This window comes from Castanea sativa, chromosome 8 (assembly GCF_040712315.1).
Source record: "Castanea sativa cultivar Marrone di Chiusa Pesio chromosome 8, ASM4071231v1".
In the NCBI taxonomy this organism is placed as follows: domain Eukaryota; kingdom Viridiplantae; phylum Streptophyta; class Magnoliopsida; order Fagales; family Fagaceae; genus Castanea; species Castanea sativa.
In genome coordinates, this window is record NC_134020.1 from 33,845,549 (window position 1) to 33,862,620 (window position 17,072).

Below are 17,072 nucleotides of genomic sequence, written 5' to 3' on the forward strand. Positions count from 1 at the left end.
AGAATGGATTCCACATGTGTAAGACACCCCTAGGTTAGAGGGGACATAGTTATCATGTTACATAACGAGTAATGCTAAGAACACAACAAATCTCACAACTTTTGTCACAAATTGTCATGTAGTAAGTTGTGAATGGTAGAGGTGTGGACCCACCATTTAACCTCTACCGCTCACAATTTACCACATAATGAGTTATAGCAAAAATTGTGTAATTTTTTGTGTCCCTAGCAATTTTTCTTATATAAAACCCCTTTTTTCCTTATTACAAGTCAACTAGCATTAAATCCAGGAGATCCCTAGAGGCCATCCAATATAAGATTGACTAGGTTCTTGCAGTAGGGCTAGTTGGATCCAGATTATTAAGGCCCATCTCAAGTGTGGGCTTATGGAGGGTCTTGGCAACAAACAAAACTAGGACAAATTGAGTCCAAGACTTAGAAAGCCCAAAATGGTGTAGTTGATGGTCTTTTAAAAGCCCAAGTCCATCTTAACCAGGATAGATCCAAACTAGTTGAGTATGGTTGATGATACAAGACAGGCACACCATTGGTTTGACATCACCGAAGTATAGCCAACGTGCATGGAGTACCCTTTTGTACGGGGGAAAAAATGTTGTAAACAAAACTTTGGCTACTTCATTCTCTAATTGTCCACATAAACAAAAAAGCATGTCATGACTCATGAGTATTAATGGGCTTTAGTAAAGAAGGTATTTGCTATCAAATGATACCGTGTCAGTGATATTAAAATTCAATAAGTGTGAAACATGTTAGCAAAAAATAACTATCTTACTAACAAATGAGAAGGCATGTTAGTGAGTAGTTATTTTCAAGGTCGTCAAAGGCAAAAGGCGGCCTTAAGGTGCCAAGGCCTTGTATTGCCCAAGGCGACGAAGCACCAAAAAGGCACCAGCTCAAGTGAAGCAAGGCAACAAATTCTAAATATAGTTTTTTTTACATATAGGGTTCGAATCTAATGTATTTGATGTATAAGAATACTATATAAATAAATCTAAATTTGTTCCTAGTGGATAGGAGCTGGTCTATAAAACCATTTTTTGGTTTTGAATCCCAACAGAGCCTATGTTTGCGACAAACAATTAACACATGCATTATGCATCATACTCATAAATCACCATAAAAAATTAGTCTCCATCCAAATATCAACTAAGTCTGAATATTAAACTAAGATATTGTTCATAACTTCATATTAGAAAGATAGGGGAGTGTTGTTGTGAGATAGTCAGAGTTCGAGAGAGAAGGGTAAGGGGAAAAAAAAAAAAAGCAGAGAAAAATAGAGAGGAAAGAGTTGTTGGAGATAGTCAGAGTCTGAGAGAGAGAGAGAGAGTGTGTGTAAAAAAAAACATAAAAGAATAAAAATATTACCCAAGAAGAAGAAAGAGCAATGCGCTGATTTGAAAGTTGCTGAATAGCGTTGTTGAAGAGTGGTTCCTGAAGATTCTTTTGAATATTTTTTTTATATTAATTTATTTGAACTAGTGAGTGACAGTCCATCCCCACTAAGGATAACAAGTTTAAAACCAACCTTGCAGCTCTTTAAATTTACAAAACATGCAATTAGTGGCTTTAAAAGCCAAAATTTACTAAGGCTCTCACCTCTTGCCTAATAAAAAAAAAATGGGCAAGCGCCTAGGCTCCAAAGGCAAGCGCCTTGCCAAAGATGCCTTGCCTCAGTGCCTTTGAGGCGATTTTATGGCATCTTGCCTCACCTGGGCACCTAGACAAGCGCCCAAAATGTCTTTTAACTACACAAATTATTTTTAAATACATATTTCTTGTTTATTTTGGACTACAATAATTATGCAAGAATTTTGATGATACGAGTTCACTCACTACTTTTTCTTCCTTTCTTATCTTTTTTTTCTTTGTTAAGGGATAAGCCGCGATGTGCTAGTAGGCCTTAATTTCCCATAGCATGAAAGTAGGTGACAAAAATGTCAAAACATAGGCAAATTAGAGAAGTGGGGTACGTCTGAATGTAGCCACCATTCGTACCAGATTAGAACTGTCTCATCAGATTATAAAACTCGGTTTGGACACCTCTTTCACTCCTTAACAAAAACCTTGGCAAAGAAGTAAAAGACTATATCTAAAAACTAGTTGGTGGTCCAACCTAGGCCCAAATTTAAATATAAAAAAATAAAAAAAAATAGAGACGGGTCCAAGAAGGTAACAGAGTTGAAAACAATCGTGGTTGGGCTGGGCTAGGCTGTAGTAATTATCAAATTGGACAAAGCCGTGTTTATGTATCCAAATTCTAAAGTGGGCTATAAGAATCTGACGCATGCCCACACGTATTTACTATTTAGGGTTTTACCCAGAAAACAAGTCAGCTTCTTCTTCATTGTGTATATATAGATAAACCCCAGAACCATTTCTTCCTCCTCCTCTGTTTATTTTAGGGTTTTATTAGCTCGTTGCCGCAGACTCAGCTCAGACCTTTCGCCATGGGGAGGAGTATGTCTATATGTCCTTGAGATTTCTCAAACTTCTAGCTTGTTATTACATGTTATGCTGTGGTTTTTAATGTAGGAAATGGTCCCTGTGTTTTACTTCTCTGAATCTCTGCTACATTAGCATTTGTGTCTATATGTCGCTAAATATGTTCTTTTTTGTTTTGTTTATTTGTCAAGGATTGGTTTTTTTAAGGTACTTAGTTGAACAAATGAATTTAGATGGGTTATCTTTTGTTTTTTTTTCTTCTTAGAATCCCATTTTTCATTTTTATATGAATTTAAAGACAGAGAAAGAAAGTCTTGGCCACTATGTAGAAATCCTGTTGAGTGTTAAGTTTATGTTGGGTTAATGTAAACCAGAGGAGATTTGATTCGTTGTTATTGGAGTTGGTGAGATTGTTCAGTTGTGAAACTAAAATGGGATTTGTGAGAACATTAAGATAGCTTAGTTCCGTAGCGTATGTAAGTGGAATATTAAGTTTTTAGATGATTATTGTTATCGATTGGTACTTGGACTCCCTTGCTCTGTATTTCTTTTCTTGTTTAATTTATTGATTGGGGTATTTGTAATCTATAAATGGGAAAAATTATAAGCACAATCTACGAGGATTTTAATTTGTAACTATGCATGATGTAATATGATTTAGGCTTCTGCTTTTTGTGCTTTTTTTCACTCTTAGCATTGCCTTGGTAATTTTTCAAATGTCCATTCACTTAATATATAGATTGATGTCCTCTTAGTGTCATTAGATTTTTCATTTTTTTGTAGCATATTTCTGATACTTCCCAATCTGAATAGTTTGAGTGTCAAAATATTTGTAGGAGTTTTAGGATGCAAGGAAATAGATTCTGGATGTTTCCCTTGTTTAGCCTTTAATGGCTGTTAAATTTGTTATTTTACAGGACCTGCTAGGTGTTATCGCCAGATCAAGAATAAGCCATACCCAAAATCACGGTATTGCCGTGGTGTACCTGACCCCAAGATCAGGATTTACGATGTAGGAATGAAAAAGAAAGGAGTGGATGAGTTCCCCTTTTGTGTTCATTTGGTCTCTTGGGAAAAAGAGAATGTTTCCAGTGAAGCTCTTGAGGCTGCACGTATTGCATGCAACAAATATATGGCCAAATTTGCTGGGAAAGATGCCTTCCATTTGCGAGTCAGAGTGCATCCTTTCCATGTCCTGCGCATCAATAAGATGCTTTCATGTGCAGGAGCTGATAGGCTTCAGACTGGTATGAGGGGTGCTTTTGGGAAACCACAAGGCGTTTGTGCGAGGGTGAGCATTGGTCAGGTTCTTCTGTCTGTTCGTTGCAAGGACAGCAACAGCCCTCATGCACAGGAGGCTCTACGACGTGCAAAATTTAAGTTCCCTGGTCGTCAGAAGATCATTGTCAGCAGGAAATGGTATGCAGACATTTTCATTATCAGTTTTGAACTGCTATTTTTAAGCACTATTGGTCCACTAGGATGATCTTCTTAGGAAAGAAGTGTATCACTTTTATCACTCAGTTATATTTCATGTGTTTTCTAGTTTCTAGTATTTAATTATATCTATCTTCACTTCTACAGTTTCTTTTTTCTTTTGATCACTCCTTTTTTCTGCAAGTGTTTTTTTGGTCTTAGGAGTCGCTACATCTTTATTGGGATAGGGTTTTTTGTAGGTGTTTTAGTTCAATATGTTTAAGTTTCTGCACCCTATTCAATATGTGCACCTTTTTGCTGCCATAGAACTCCACAGTTGCACCTTACTCTTTTATATGCTGAAATTTTCAGGGGTTTCACTAAGTTCAGCCGTACCGAGTATCTGAAGTTGAAACAAGAGAATCGTATTATGCCTGATGGTGTCAATGCCAAGGTTTGTCTTCGCTAAATTAATATCTTATGATTTTTCCTTGAAATTTTAGTGGTTTTGTTTGTGGATGCGTTTCTCTTACATTTTAATCTTGTAACTGTCATGGTGCTCTGGACCCAACGACGTTTTGTCAATCTTGCAGTATCTTGGATGCCATGGACCTTTGGCAAATCGTAAACCAGGAAAAGCATTCGCGCCCGAGGCTGCTACTACTACTGCCTAGGATATACTGTTGCCTAAGAAGTGAAAAGCATTACTGTTTAAGTTTTGATCGGTGTTATAGAAGGTATCTGAAGTACCTCTTTTGTTTTTGTAATGGATTGTGTATTAGGTATTTTTGGATGTGTTTGTTTTGTGGATTTACAAAGTTTTTTTAATGTTTGGAATAATTCATTTTCGTAAATTTCTTTAGCCTTTGTGTTCTTGGCATTATTTAGCTTCTTATGTTTTGTTAAAGTTCTCTGAAATCTTTCAAACTGTTTCTACACCTTATCATTCTTTTTAATTTTATTGTCAAAACATATCCCTCCTTTATGTGGATTTTGTTCTTTTGCTCAGTTTTTCAGCATAATAGTGTTGAATACGGATTTTCAAGAAGTGATAATTCATTGGGTTGGGCTTGTGTCTAGTAGCCAATTCCATTGGACATGTTGAGATGCGGACACTTGTCCGTATCCTAGCATGTCCAATGGAATTGATCACTGGACACAAGTCTCTCCCTAATTCTTTAACCCACTGGGTTGTCAAATTTGCTATCTGTAATGTTTTTAGCAGACAATCAAATGAATCTTGATGAGTTTGACACTCAGTTTCTTGGAAGTTTAAACTACCAAGTTATGGTCATTATTGGGATCATGATTGTATCATCAACACTTGTTTTGTGCAGAGGCACAAAAGACGTAAAACCGAAAATATTCACATATTCACGGTTTCTACAAGAACTAATTTCATGAACAGGGAATTTGAAATATGAAGATGAAACAAAAGGAGAATTGATTGGAATATGCCAAACTAGCATATGCCAAACGAGAATCGATTGGATCGCCCAGTTAAAGTTTATTTGAATCGATTGGATCGCCTAGGTAAATTTCACACGCCTAGTTGAAAGTTTATTTGAATCGATTGGATTGCCTAGGCAAATTTCACATCTTTTTAGGCAAATTTCACATCTTTTATCTTCGATGATATGATGCATTGAATTTTCAATGTAAAACCCTTTTTCACCTAAACCCCTTTTTCACCTAAACCAAATGGAGAACGTTATCTTCAAATCAGTCTTGGACTAATAAGGAAAAGGATAAAACTTAAGTAAAATGTAAGTTTTTCTCTTAAAATTCAGTCAAATGTAGTTTTTTTTTATCATGAGATTAAAGTGTATTTTTATTTAAGTAATTACATTACTGAATTTTAAGAAGAGAATTTAAAGAACATCTAAGTACTATATCTAAGTTTTGCCCTTAGACAAATCAATATTCTTCTCTACCATATAACTTGAGCCAACCTCATCCGAAATTTGAGATGTTATTGTAGGCCACTGACCATAGCTTTGGATGCTAAATTGTGTGCAACATAAGGAATTTGCATGACATTTTTTTGTGTCTCTTGGGAGGTAATTTCTTTTCTAGTACGTCGTTTCTTGCCTTCCAAATGTGCCAACATACGTATGCCACTTTCTGCTGAAACTCATTGGAGAGTTTGCTGTGAATACTCAGTCGATGGTGACTGCAATAATGGAAATCCCTGTTATATTTTTGGGGGCGTTCATTGGCTGGTTTGGCTGATTTTTGGGAGGGGTTTTTGGACTGCTTCAAAGGTGTAAGTCTCCTAAAAATGTGAAAGGCTGTTGTGCTGTAGCCCGTTGGATTGGTTTTCTAGCAACATCAGTGGCGATTTTCGTCAATGTGGTCATCGGCTGCCACTGAGCGCCCTCACATGAGAGAGATTTTAAAATTATGTATTTTATAATACGTGTGTGTAATATATACTATTAGGCTGCGTTTGGTTCGGCAGTAAATGGTTTCCGGGTGTAAAATGATTTCAGCTGAAAATATTTTCGGGAAAAGAAAATATTTTTAGGTGTTTGGTAACATTTGAAAAAATACTTTGAAAAATATTTTCAGGTGTTTGGTTGTCATCTTGAAAATATTATAGAAAATACATTTTGTATTTGTTGCTCACATTTTCTCACATTTTCTCAACTTCCAAACAAATATCATTTCCTGATCTAGAACAACAAAACCCAAAAAATAAAAAACTCATCAAATTTTCTCAATGAAGCACAACAAAACCCAAAAATAAAAAAAAGCTCATCATCAAAAACCAAATCCGGTCAGATAGAACGAAGACAGAGAGAGAGAGAGAGAGGCGACTGGCGATGGCAAAGGGGAGTTCGCGCCGGCGCGGTGCGGCGATGGCGAAGGCAAGATCGCGCGGCGCGGCAACTGGCGATGGCGAAGGCGAGATCGCGCGGCGCGGCGACTGGCGATGGCGAAGGCGAGATCGCGCGGCCCAGCGATGGCGAAGGCGAAGGCGCGATCTCGCCGGCGCGGTCTGGGTGCTCTCTCTCTCTCTCTTCGTGCTCTGTCTCTCTCTCTCTTCGTGCTCTCTCTCTCTCTCTTCGTGCTCTGTGTAATAATTTTCTGGAAAATTTCAATTTGAAGGTAAAATAGACATGGAAAACGTTTTCCGGGTGGGGAGGGTTTATTTTCCGGTCAACTGATTTCATTTTCCGTTTGACCAAATTTTCAGGTGTTGCCAAACACCCACAAATGCTGAAAATATTTTCCGGAAGTGATTTACTGTCGAAACAAACGGACCCTTAGTTTAGTTGTCAATGTAATCCAAAAATATATTGTCATCGACAACTACACTAGTTGTCAATCAGAATGGTGGGTTTGGTGCCAACGCCAAGCCGTGCATCTTGGACAGCTCTCCATGGTGCTTCGATTGACTCGATGGCAGTCCAGTGAGTCAACACAAATCAGTGTGCTAAAAACCCTTTTAGGGTCATGTGTTTTGGTATTGTCAAATCATGCCAAATTATGTGTCTTTTATTGAGTTTTGACGTGTCTTAAAGTTGTAATTGAAGATTAAGTTAAAGATGCAAAGTTTGCTCAAGAAAAATGCATTTTTAGCATATTTTCAGCATATACCTCGATCGAAGTTCGATACCTCCTCGAAACCTACTGCCTCCTTGATAGAAGCTCGATACATCGAGCTTCGCAAATTAGCAAAAAATCAGCATAGTGAAAAAGCCTATAACTTATTCATTTGAACTGATATTTAAAGAACATTAAAAGCCATTTATTAGAAGACTGTTTAGAGAGACAAACACTCTATTTATTCGGCTAGGGTTTTTTGTAACTAAGTTTTCTCTAATTCACCATTCCAAAGAGTTTTATAAGTAAACGTGAAGATTGATTAGTGAAAAAGCTAAAGCCATAGCAAACACTACAGACTTGTTGCTGTGAAGAAAACCTTAAAAAAAATTCTTGAAGTTAATTGGAGGTTCCAATTGTGATTGTAGAGAGTTCAAAGATTCTGAAATGGTAGAAGATTTCTGCTATAAGTTAATTTACTAAGTTTAGAGATAGATTTTGTACTAGATCTTAAGGGCATGTTTAGTATGAGTATTTAAATATAGTTTTTTGTTTTGCAATTCATAAAATAAAAGGTCCTACACTTGAATTTATTATTTGGCTGATATCTTCTAAATACAGTTTTCAAAAAACGGTATCCTATTTTCCTGGTTTATAACAGAACTTTGAAAACGACTAAAGGGTACATATAGAAAATGTTCTAATGACATAGTTTTAAATAAACTTTAAAAAGTGAACCCTACATATTTGCCCAAACTTTTTTATCTCTTAAATTAAAGAGCTTATCTTTATCACAAAAAAAATTCTCACATTTCAAATTTGAAACTTATCATAAAAAAATAAAATAAGTACATAATGAGCTCTATTCCCTTATCATTATCCAAAAAAAAAAAGTAATCTATACATTCTACACATTACTTTTCGTAATTTTTTTTTAAATCTCAAAAATAGAAATGCTCTTACAAACAATTATTTTTTGTTTTTAATATTTTGAAAATTGTTCTTAAAAGTGGGAACCAAACACGTATAATATAAAAATTATTATTTGAAAACTAGTTTCAAGTTCAATTTTTTGAAAATTGTTTTTATATTGTTTTGAAAACAAAAACAAAAATCCTCCTACCAATCAGACACTAAATTTCTCTTTACTATAGTGAGATGCTTTTTTGGAAGGTTTCCCTCTAGGTTTTTATTATGAACCTAGTTTATTTCATCGGTTTTTATGGGTCCTCATATATTATCTTATTTACTATTACGATGTGCATGATATTGATGTTTATTTGTTTAACCAATGACTATTTATAATAGATCTAATTAACTTGGCTTTGAAATTTATTAATTCTATCAACAGGAGGTCTAAATTTTCCAAAGCCTCTAAATACTTCTTTGACATAGTAGGCAAAATTTCTAGCATCCATGCCTCCAATGCCCATTCACAAGAAAGACGTTATAATACAACAAAAGAGATCCTATACAATCTCCTCATCCATTTAACATAAAGGAGATGAAGGAGAGGAGGCATGTTTCTGTTTGAACCTTCTTCTTTTTTTCCTGAGGGAATGTTTCTGTTTGAAGTTAAAAACAAATTAGTATGGGTTACTAGAGCATTAGAGCTGGCTGCAAGAAAACTTTATCCTGATGTGCAAATAAAGATCTCAGATACTTCAAAAGTTTTTTTACAGGTGAGTAAGATGAACTAGGCTATTAGGCCCTTCATTTTCCTAGAGGCCACGGTCTCCAAACATATTATTAATTTGCCATTGATGTCTTTTTAGATTCAAAAAACATGCTTACATGGACCCAATATTGATACCATTTTATTATTCACCAATCCAAACAAGTCAATATTAGCAGTTGCAAGCAAAATTGTGAAACACTCTGGGCTAGTTTTATTGTTAACCAAATCAAGTGAAGGACCTATCAAGAAAAAAAAAAATCAAGTGAAGGAAAAAGCAAAGAGAAATCTCAAGTTAAATCAAAAATAAAAAAGAACCAAAAATATTCAAGAATTCAGGGACTGAATTGGATAAACCAGACAAGTCAAAAAGGTAGAATATTATTTCCAACCTCCAAGTCCTGAGTTAAGTTTAAGATGTGATGTCCGCATCAAACTGACAGCAAAATATACCTCCTTTTAACCCATTGTCCTTCACATGCCTTCAGGAAACTAGGAAAGCTTAGTATAAAAGTATAAAGCCACTGTCACCATAAATCCATCACTTTTTTTATCAAGCTCAGCGATTATAGAGCCACTAGAACTATCTTATATGCACTACTATTAAGTGTCAACAGTGAAGAATAAAAGTTTAAATTATATGACTCCTTGTTGAGAGGAAAAGATGGGAACTTCCACTCCGGCATTAAACCATAAAAGCAGACACAAGATCCACTATTGATATGTCTTTGAACATTTGATAACAATATAATTACACATTTTCTAACTCCATTCAAGCAATTTTCAAATAGTATGCCAAGAACATGATTCCATCATTAACTGTCAATCTAAAGTCTAGGACATGGTTAAAATACTATTAAGACTCAAAACTCAGAGCTTGGCATCATATTAATAGGCAAAAAGAAGCCAACTCTTTTGTTAATATTATAATATAATCTCCTAACTTGTTGAAGTTCTTGACTTGGCATACTAGAATAAAATACTGAAAGCTTATTTTACCTCTCCTAATATGCTTTTCTTCGCAGAAGCTTTGGAGCAGGTTTCTTTCTACGCTTCTGCAAAGCACATCCATTACTATTCTCATCTATTTTAACCTTCTTTAATTCACTACTGTCAACTGATTGGCCTTTCTTTTGAAAATTTTGAGAAACACTTTCATTCTTCTTAGTTGGATTTTCATCTCGTGATTTGTCTCCACTATCTGTTTCACTGTCTGGTTGGAGCTTTTGAGGACTTGCCAAGTCATCACTCGCGTGTACCATAGCTTTCTTTGACTTTCGTGTCTGAATTGGTTGCAAGTCAAGCTTCGTGCTGGCCTTTGATTTCCTTTTAGTAGCTGAAATTTCTTCTTTGTCCACAGTATCCTCAATTTTTTCTTGAATTGAAAGTGGAAATGCTTTAATTATGTATATCTGCATTAGTTATACAACATATTCATTATTTGGTCTTTAAACCAAATAGCCAAAAATAAATGAACAAATAAATATGGAACGATATAGCACCAAAAAAAAAAAAACACAGAAATTGCACTTACACAACTTATAATTATGTTCACTTAAAATTTAAAATGGACAAAACTGAAATGGGAAATGCCGACTCTGAATATACTTTGCACAAACAATGAATGGGAACAATTAAGATCCTATATACATTTATATCATTTCATGCATATTTAGTGCAGACATTGTCCACCATGAAAACAATTGGAATCAAACTGTGACAGGATCTACCTAATTATGACAAGTATGACAAAGAAAAAGTAAAAGAAAGTTAACTATATACTGTAAAAGCACAAAATCCTGCTGAAATTCTGGCCTAAATACAACAAATCTAGATGGAAATTTGTAGCTTATGATGAGTTCAAGAATAACTCCATGGTACTCCACTAAACAATCCATAGGATAGAATGAAATTAAAGTTGCTAGGATGCACCCATACAGAAACGGTAATACAACAATCCTTAAAAAATTTAGGATACAGAATGGCATAAATACTGTAATTAATTAATATTTAAATAATTAAATCTTTTGTAAGTACATGTTATGCTAAATTTAGTTTAAAAGAAAAACAACAGATGCTGAAAAGCATAAAATATGTCTAATTACTAACTAAAATGATATTAGGTTCATAGGGAGTGAGTAACAAAGAGGAGAGAAAAATTAAAGAGTTAAAGAATTATCTTCCTAGGGTATCCATATCAGATACATGTCCTGTAAGGATATGGCTGAAAGTTTGAAGCATTCGTGCTTCCTAGTTGCTTTGGTGATGCAAGACAACATAAAAGAATAGCACTAGGTTGATAATTTGTCCTAACAGGTAAATGACTCAAACATATACTAAGGACTCAAATAATGTGGCATGCACCTCATTTTGTCTCACACATGTAGGCATAAACCTCCCAAGAGTTTAAGCTTATAGTTTATAGCGTTCATCTGGATACTTATGAATAATATCCAAATAAGTTATTGCTTTAATTGAGCACATATGCTACCTATTTTTCCTTCTTCATTTTTCCCCTTGTAGTGGCTTGTGGTGTGGGGGGGTGGTAAACGCATATTACCTCATTAGTGTGTTGTAGAGCTGTTCATATATACAAATCAGGTAATGATTAATGAATGGTAAAATAGAAGCATGTCACCCTTACAAGTGCATCAACGATTAATAAGACTACCTTAAACCTTGCTGGTTCAATCAATTCAAATACCAGGGCATCACCATCATCCAACTTGTGTTCCAATGCAAACGCTCTCCAACCACCACTAAGCCCAGTTCTTACACCAATGTATTTAGCCTCATATTCCACACCACTTTCATCCTCTAATACCATATCGAACAATGTTTTTGGAAGATGATCTTCACAAAATTTAGAAGGAAGGCCCTAATTATAAGAGCAAAATGTACCATTCAACTAAGCATTACAAGGTCTATAAATTAAATATAGCATAGTTAAGATTTGAAGACAAGACCATAATCTTAAAATGAAAATTTCCTTTGTCATAACATACCAACCAAAAACAACTATAAACATGAGACCGAACCATCGTTTTGACAAAAGATGGATTTTCAGACTTAAGATTGTTTTGGAGCTCCACTGCAGCCTCCATGGCACGTTGTCTTTGTCTTGGAGTTGCTTCTTTGACTTCCTCTATTGGCCTTGCAAGATAGCTGAAATCCCACAACATTATTGCCAACATATTCAGGGAATCTAGAGCAGTAAGATTGGTTCTACAATATAATCAAACCCACCTTCCATATGACGTTGACCTCGACCTCGACCTCTTCCGCAGATGTGTAATGCCTATGTCAATCTGTAATTGACATAGAAAGGTCCTTTTCTTAATAATATGTTTGGTTAGATTAAGACACTCAGAAATCCATAAGAGAAAAGTGGGAGTGGGTGCAGTGTAACCTATAATTATAATGTCAAACATCAAATAAAATTGTTAGATTGTGTTAGCCCCATTATAGAGCCCATTATCATATCTATTGTCTAGTGTTTGATAATAAGTGTCATTGTTCAACATTTATCATTGGTGTCATAAAACAAAGTGTACCATAAGAGCAGTAACAAGTTACATCCCTGCACCCCACTATCTCTTATCCAATTTCCATCTAGTATCTTGATATAAAAAACTCACTCTTGATCACATAAAACATTATTATTACTCACTTCATCGCGATATGAAGGAACTGGATTACGTGCACGGGAAGAGCGCCTTGGTTCTGATACAACAGTAGTCTTCGATTTCAGTTTTGGAAGACGTTGCTGCACCATTAAATTTTTTTTTTTTTTAAGTGATACAGAAATGTAACCAAAGATAAATAAACAAAGATTCAATCTTTTTGCTGAAAAAAGAAGTCAAATTTACCTGGTACTTCTTCTCAGAATTTGTTAGCTCACCCAAACTTTTTGAAATCCTTAAAATTCCCAAATCCTTCAAAAAAAGAAGTAAAAAGTGACTTATACTAGTACTTTAAAGATGGGTTGTTGTTGTATTTGAAAGAGAAATGCAGGGTCTTATCTGATTACAAGTTTGGCAGTCATATCATATCAATCAAATTATCAAATCATTACTGGTAAAAAGAGATAGGAAATGGGGTGGACCTCAAATTTCCTTTTGTTGAGTTCAAGTCGTTGGTTGCGAAGTGCTTCATACGAGTTATCGATGCAAGTCTTTGCCATGTTTGCTAGCAAGTGTTCCAAAAGACCAGACCTTCAATAAAGGATTCTTTTTGTTTTTAAATCCTTGGGAAACACATACGAGGAAAAATGTAATCTTTTGAAAATCTATTACATGGAAAGCAATTGCAAAAGCGCAAAGGAAAACAAAAGTTGGGTTATTTTGAAAGGCCGCAGAATCATAGTGTAAAATAATCTAAATCCTTAAACATCACACACGCGTGTATATATATATATAGTGAAGAAAACTTACCTGGAATAAGCAGCAAAAGGATAGAGATGAAAGGTTCCTAGTGAGTTTTGAGCTCTTTGGCTCAAACGTTCAGTGAGACTGTGAGACTGTGAGAGAACAAGGCGGGCGTTTGAATTTTGAATTACTGCTTTGAACCCTTTTGAGTTTTGACGCGTCCTATGTCGGACCTGTCGTGTCGGGCCGGGTCTGTTTGGGTCTTGATGCCATTAGAGCTTCCGCATTAGCGGTTCTAAAAATAGCAATATAACTATTTAGAGCAATTGTAGCTGTAGAGCTAAATAGCTATATAGCTATTTTAGCTCTACTCAAACACAAAAAATCCTTCTACAGCAATGAAGGTAAAACAAAAAAATTTAGCTAAAGTGCTATAGTGCTCATGTATCAATACATGAGCACCGTAGCTGAGAGCTATAAAAACAAAATTTTATTCACCTTTCCAATTAAATTATGGTTGAATATTTTTTGGGTAGTGGGATATATTATTTTATTGTAGTAGATATATTATTTTATTGTGATGTTTATATTATTTTATTGTGTTGAAAGCTAAAATAGATCCACTGCTGCAGCATGTTTTTTAAAATGAGTAGGTAAAATAGATAAAGTAATTTTTTGTGGAGCTAAATTGCTAAAATTTTAGCTCCACTGTTGTGGATGCTCTTAGTACTACCAAATACTAAACTGTCCCTCACAACGGTGGAGCCAAAGTTATATTTTTTGGCTCTAGCTACAGTGTATAGTTAAAAGGTTAAAAAAAAAAAAAAAATAGTCATATACAGTAGTTGAAAGGTAAAAGAAATATTTTTTTTATTTGTGTGTTCGCGCTAGTTTTGATTATTTTACTCATTTTTATTCTTTTTTTTTCTTATTTCTCTTCTTCCCACTCCTATTATTTGCATGTTCACACTTCTTTTATTATTTTTTTTTCTTTTTTTATATAGCGTTCACACTACTATATATTGTTTGTGCATTCACATTATTATTATTCTTTTATTCTTATATTTTTTGTTTTTATATATTTTTTTGATATTTGTGTGTTCTCCTGCTATTGTAGTAGATATATTATTTTATTGTAGTGTTTATATTATTTTATTGTATTGAAAGCAAAAATAGATCCACTGATATTAGATGTTTTGTAAAGTGAGTATGTAAAATAGATAAAAATAGTTTTTTGTAATGTCTAATAGCTAAAAAAAATAGTTCCACCAATGTAGATGCTCTTATTGAGCACATATAAAAAATGGGTCAGATGACTATAAGATAGGGTTTCTTTTATTTCGTTTTCTTTTTTTAGTATGTAAAAAACAAGTGAATAGTTGGAGAACGAGAGATTTAAATTTTAAATGTTTCTAATGAAAATAGAATGTCAGAAATTAAATAACAAGGCTTTTGAACATATTATATATGTTCGTTTGGAAACATTTTATCTAGCTTTTTGCTATAAAAAAAATGTTTGCTAAAAGTGTGATAAATTATATTTGTACTTTGAAAATATGAGATTTTAAAAAACTGTGTATAAAAATTAAAAGCAAAAAGATAATGCCAAACAGACATACAAGAAATGTTAAATCGTTATTCTTACAACTTTTACCTAGTTTTTACAATCAAATGAACTTAATATAAATTAGACTTTTTGACCTACTATTCTACATTTATTTTTATATTTCTTGCTATACAAATAAAGAAAAATTAAAAATAAAATTTAATAATACATAAATCCTTATTTTAAATTATATTATTTTCTGAAATAGTTTACTAGTCCAATAATTTCATTTAAGAAGAATAAAAAATGGTACACTTATTAATTATTATACTTTAAACATGAAATGTAACATGCTATACGAATGACAAGTAATGTCATTAGTATTTTTTAAAAAGTAATATAAAAAATCTGGCGTTCAGATAATAGCACAATGATAATAATAATCTTTTTTTTTTTTTTTTGAGGAAAATAATAATAATCTTTGATAGTCATGGTATCCCTCAAACCCCGCCTTCTCCCTCCTCCACTACTTATAAAAATATATTTATGAAATATTAATTACTTTAAGATGCAAATATTCATTGAAAATAAGTCCAAAAAAATTTAATTTTATAATAAAGACTTGGCAAGTTGGCATATGGGTTGGGTGGTTCTTGAATTTGACTTGAATTGAGTTGGAGATGCATTTTAAAAATGGACAGTCTAAAATAGAAAGGTAAGTTTCAAGAGAAAAAATCTCTTAGTTCATCTAGAAGACTATATAATGCTCTGACAATAACATTTTGAGAGGTGCTATGTCCACAACATTTTTACAATATTTTCACAACAAATCATAGGTGGTTAGTTATTATTGGTTCAAATTTGAACTTAACACTAAGATTACTTTTTTGCCCCAACAATAACAACCAGTAACAACCTGCCACTTAAGATTTGTTGTAAAAATATTGTGGATATATCATTTATCTAACATTTTATCACGTAATAATAAATGGAATCTAGCTGACAAAAATAGGCTGAAGATTGATTTGTTGCTAGTGCCGATCAATCGAACATTAATGTCAAGTTGATAAAGAAAAAAACAACTATATCGCTACCAAGGTAGGTGAGACTTGATAAAGAATCTAATTAAGTGCAAAAAATGTGAAATTAAAATACTTAACTTTTAGTGAGAACTTTAATGTCTGTTTGGCAAAAATTATTTTACTAACTTATTTTTTTATTTAGTTTATTTTTGTTACTATTTATGGGTCTAACTGTACTATATCAGCTAACTTTTACCTTTATTTACAGTATTTTCAATGAAAAATTTTTAATTTTAGCAAAATAAACAGATCTCAAACGAAATTTTGAATCTCATAAAGTCTCATAAATGGTAGGAAGTGATATATTCTGAAAATTCTAAATTCCCACCATATTAGTCAAATAGAACATTCATGATTCATAATTTTAGTCATCCTTGAAAATGTTAAATTATCACCATAAATTCCTACCAACCAACCAAACATAGCTCGAACAAATGCCATTAATTAACAAAAAATAAATAAATACTTTTCTACCAACCAAACATAGCATGAACAAATGCCATCAATTAACAAAAAATAAATAAATAATTTTCTATATGCTTGCACATAATTATTATTTTTAATTATATACAATAGCGTTCGATAATTATGTTCTTTATCATCATACCAATCCACTAATCAATTTTTAGTGTATGTAAGAATTTAACTTAAATCTCTTATTCAATCATCAGAGATTTTACCAATGATGCTAATTGAAACCTACCGGCTACCATTCACATAAGTCAAAACATAACAGTTTTTTTTTTTTTGGAGAGGAGTAGGAGGCCGGTCCAACTCGCAACATGGAATGGCGAAGTGGGGTGGATTGCCTCTGCCAGAGGCCTTCCTAACTCCCGAAGATCACATATAACACCACTGATATCCCAAACTTGTCAAACATAGAGTATAAAGGCCTTTTTTTATGGGAGGTTGGTTCAAGTATAAACATGTACATTTAAGGTCTGTGTTACAAGTACATCATACAACAGTGACAAA

At 33.6% G+C, this 17,072-nt stretch overlaps 2 protein-coding genes across 2 annotated transcripts; one reads left to right on the forward strand and one right to left on the reverse strand.

Moving 5' to 3' along the window:
* The first annotated feature begins 2,319 nt into the window (after window positions 1-2,319).
* Window positions 2,320-4,740, forward strand: LOC142606628 (large ribosomal subunit protein uL16-like). The gene is made up of 4 exons (XM_075777944.1): window positions 2,320-2,477; window positions 3,380-3,881; window positions 4,251-4,332; window positions 4,472-4,740. Exons 1-4 carry the CDS (start codon window positions 2,468-2,470, stop codon window positions 4,550-4,552), a joined length of 675 nt encoding a protein of 224 aa, XP_075634059.1. The 5' UTR covers window positions 2,320-2,467; the 3' UTR covers window positions 4,553-4,740.
* A 4,974-nt stretch (window positions 4,741-9,714) lies between these two features.
* LOC142607228 (B3 domain-containing protein Os05g0481400) lies at window positions 9,715-13,696 on the reverse strand. Its single transcript, XM_075778650.1, has 8 exons — window positions 13,536-13,696; window positions 13,208-13,316; window positions 12,972-13,037; window positions 12,773-12,868; window positions 12,349-12,410; window positions 12,108-12,267; window positions 11,774-11,980; window positions 9,715-10,514 (listed from the first exon to the last, which is right to left on the reverse strand). Exons 2-8 carry the CDS (start codon window positions 13,283-13,285, stop codon window positions 10,107-10,109), a joined length of 1,077 nt encoding a protein of 358 aa, XP_075634765.1. The 5' UTR covers window positions 13,286-13,316; window positions 13,536-13,696; the 3' UTR covers window positions 9,715-10,106.
* Between the last annotated feature and the right edge of the window lie 3,376 nt (window positions 13,697-17,072).

Excerpts from the sequence above, each read along its gene's own strand:
- LOC142606628 (XM_075777944.1), top strand. Across the intron at positions 3,882-4,250 it reads ATCATTGTCAGCAGGAAATG|GGGTTTCACTAAGTTCAGCC; the intron begins GTATGCAGACAT and ends TGAAATTTTCAG. Across the intron at positions 4,333-4,471 it reads CTGATGGTGTCAATGCCAAG|TATCTTGGATGCCATGGACC; the intron begins GTTTGTCTTCGC and ends TCAATCTTGCAG.
- LOC142607228 (XM_075778650.1), bottom strand. The coding sequence starts at position 13,285 with ATGGCAAAGACTTGCATCGATAACTCGTATGAAGCACTTCGCAACCAA. Across the intron at positions 12,869-12,971 it reads ATTCTGAGAAGAAGTACCAG|CAACGTCTTCCAAAACTGAA; the intron begins GTAAATTTGACT and ends TTAATGGTGCAG. Across the intron at positions 11,981-12,107 it reads TTTATAGTTGTTTTTGGTTG|GGCCTTCCTTCTAAATTTTG; the intron begins GTATGTTATGAC and ends TCTTATAATTAG.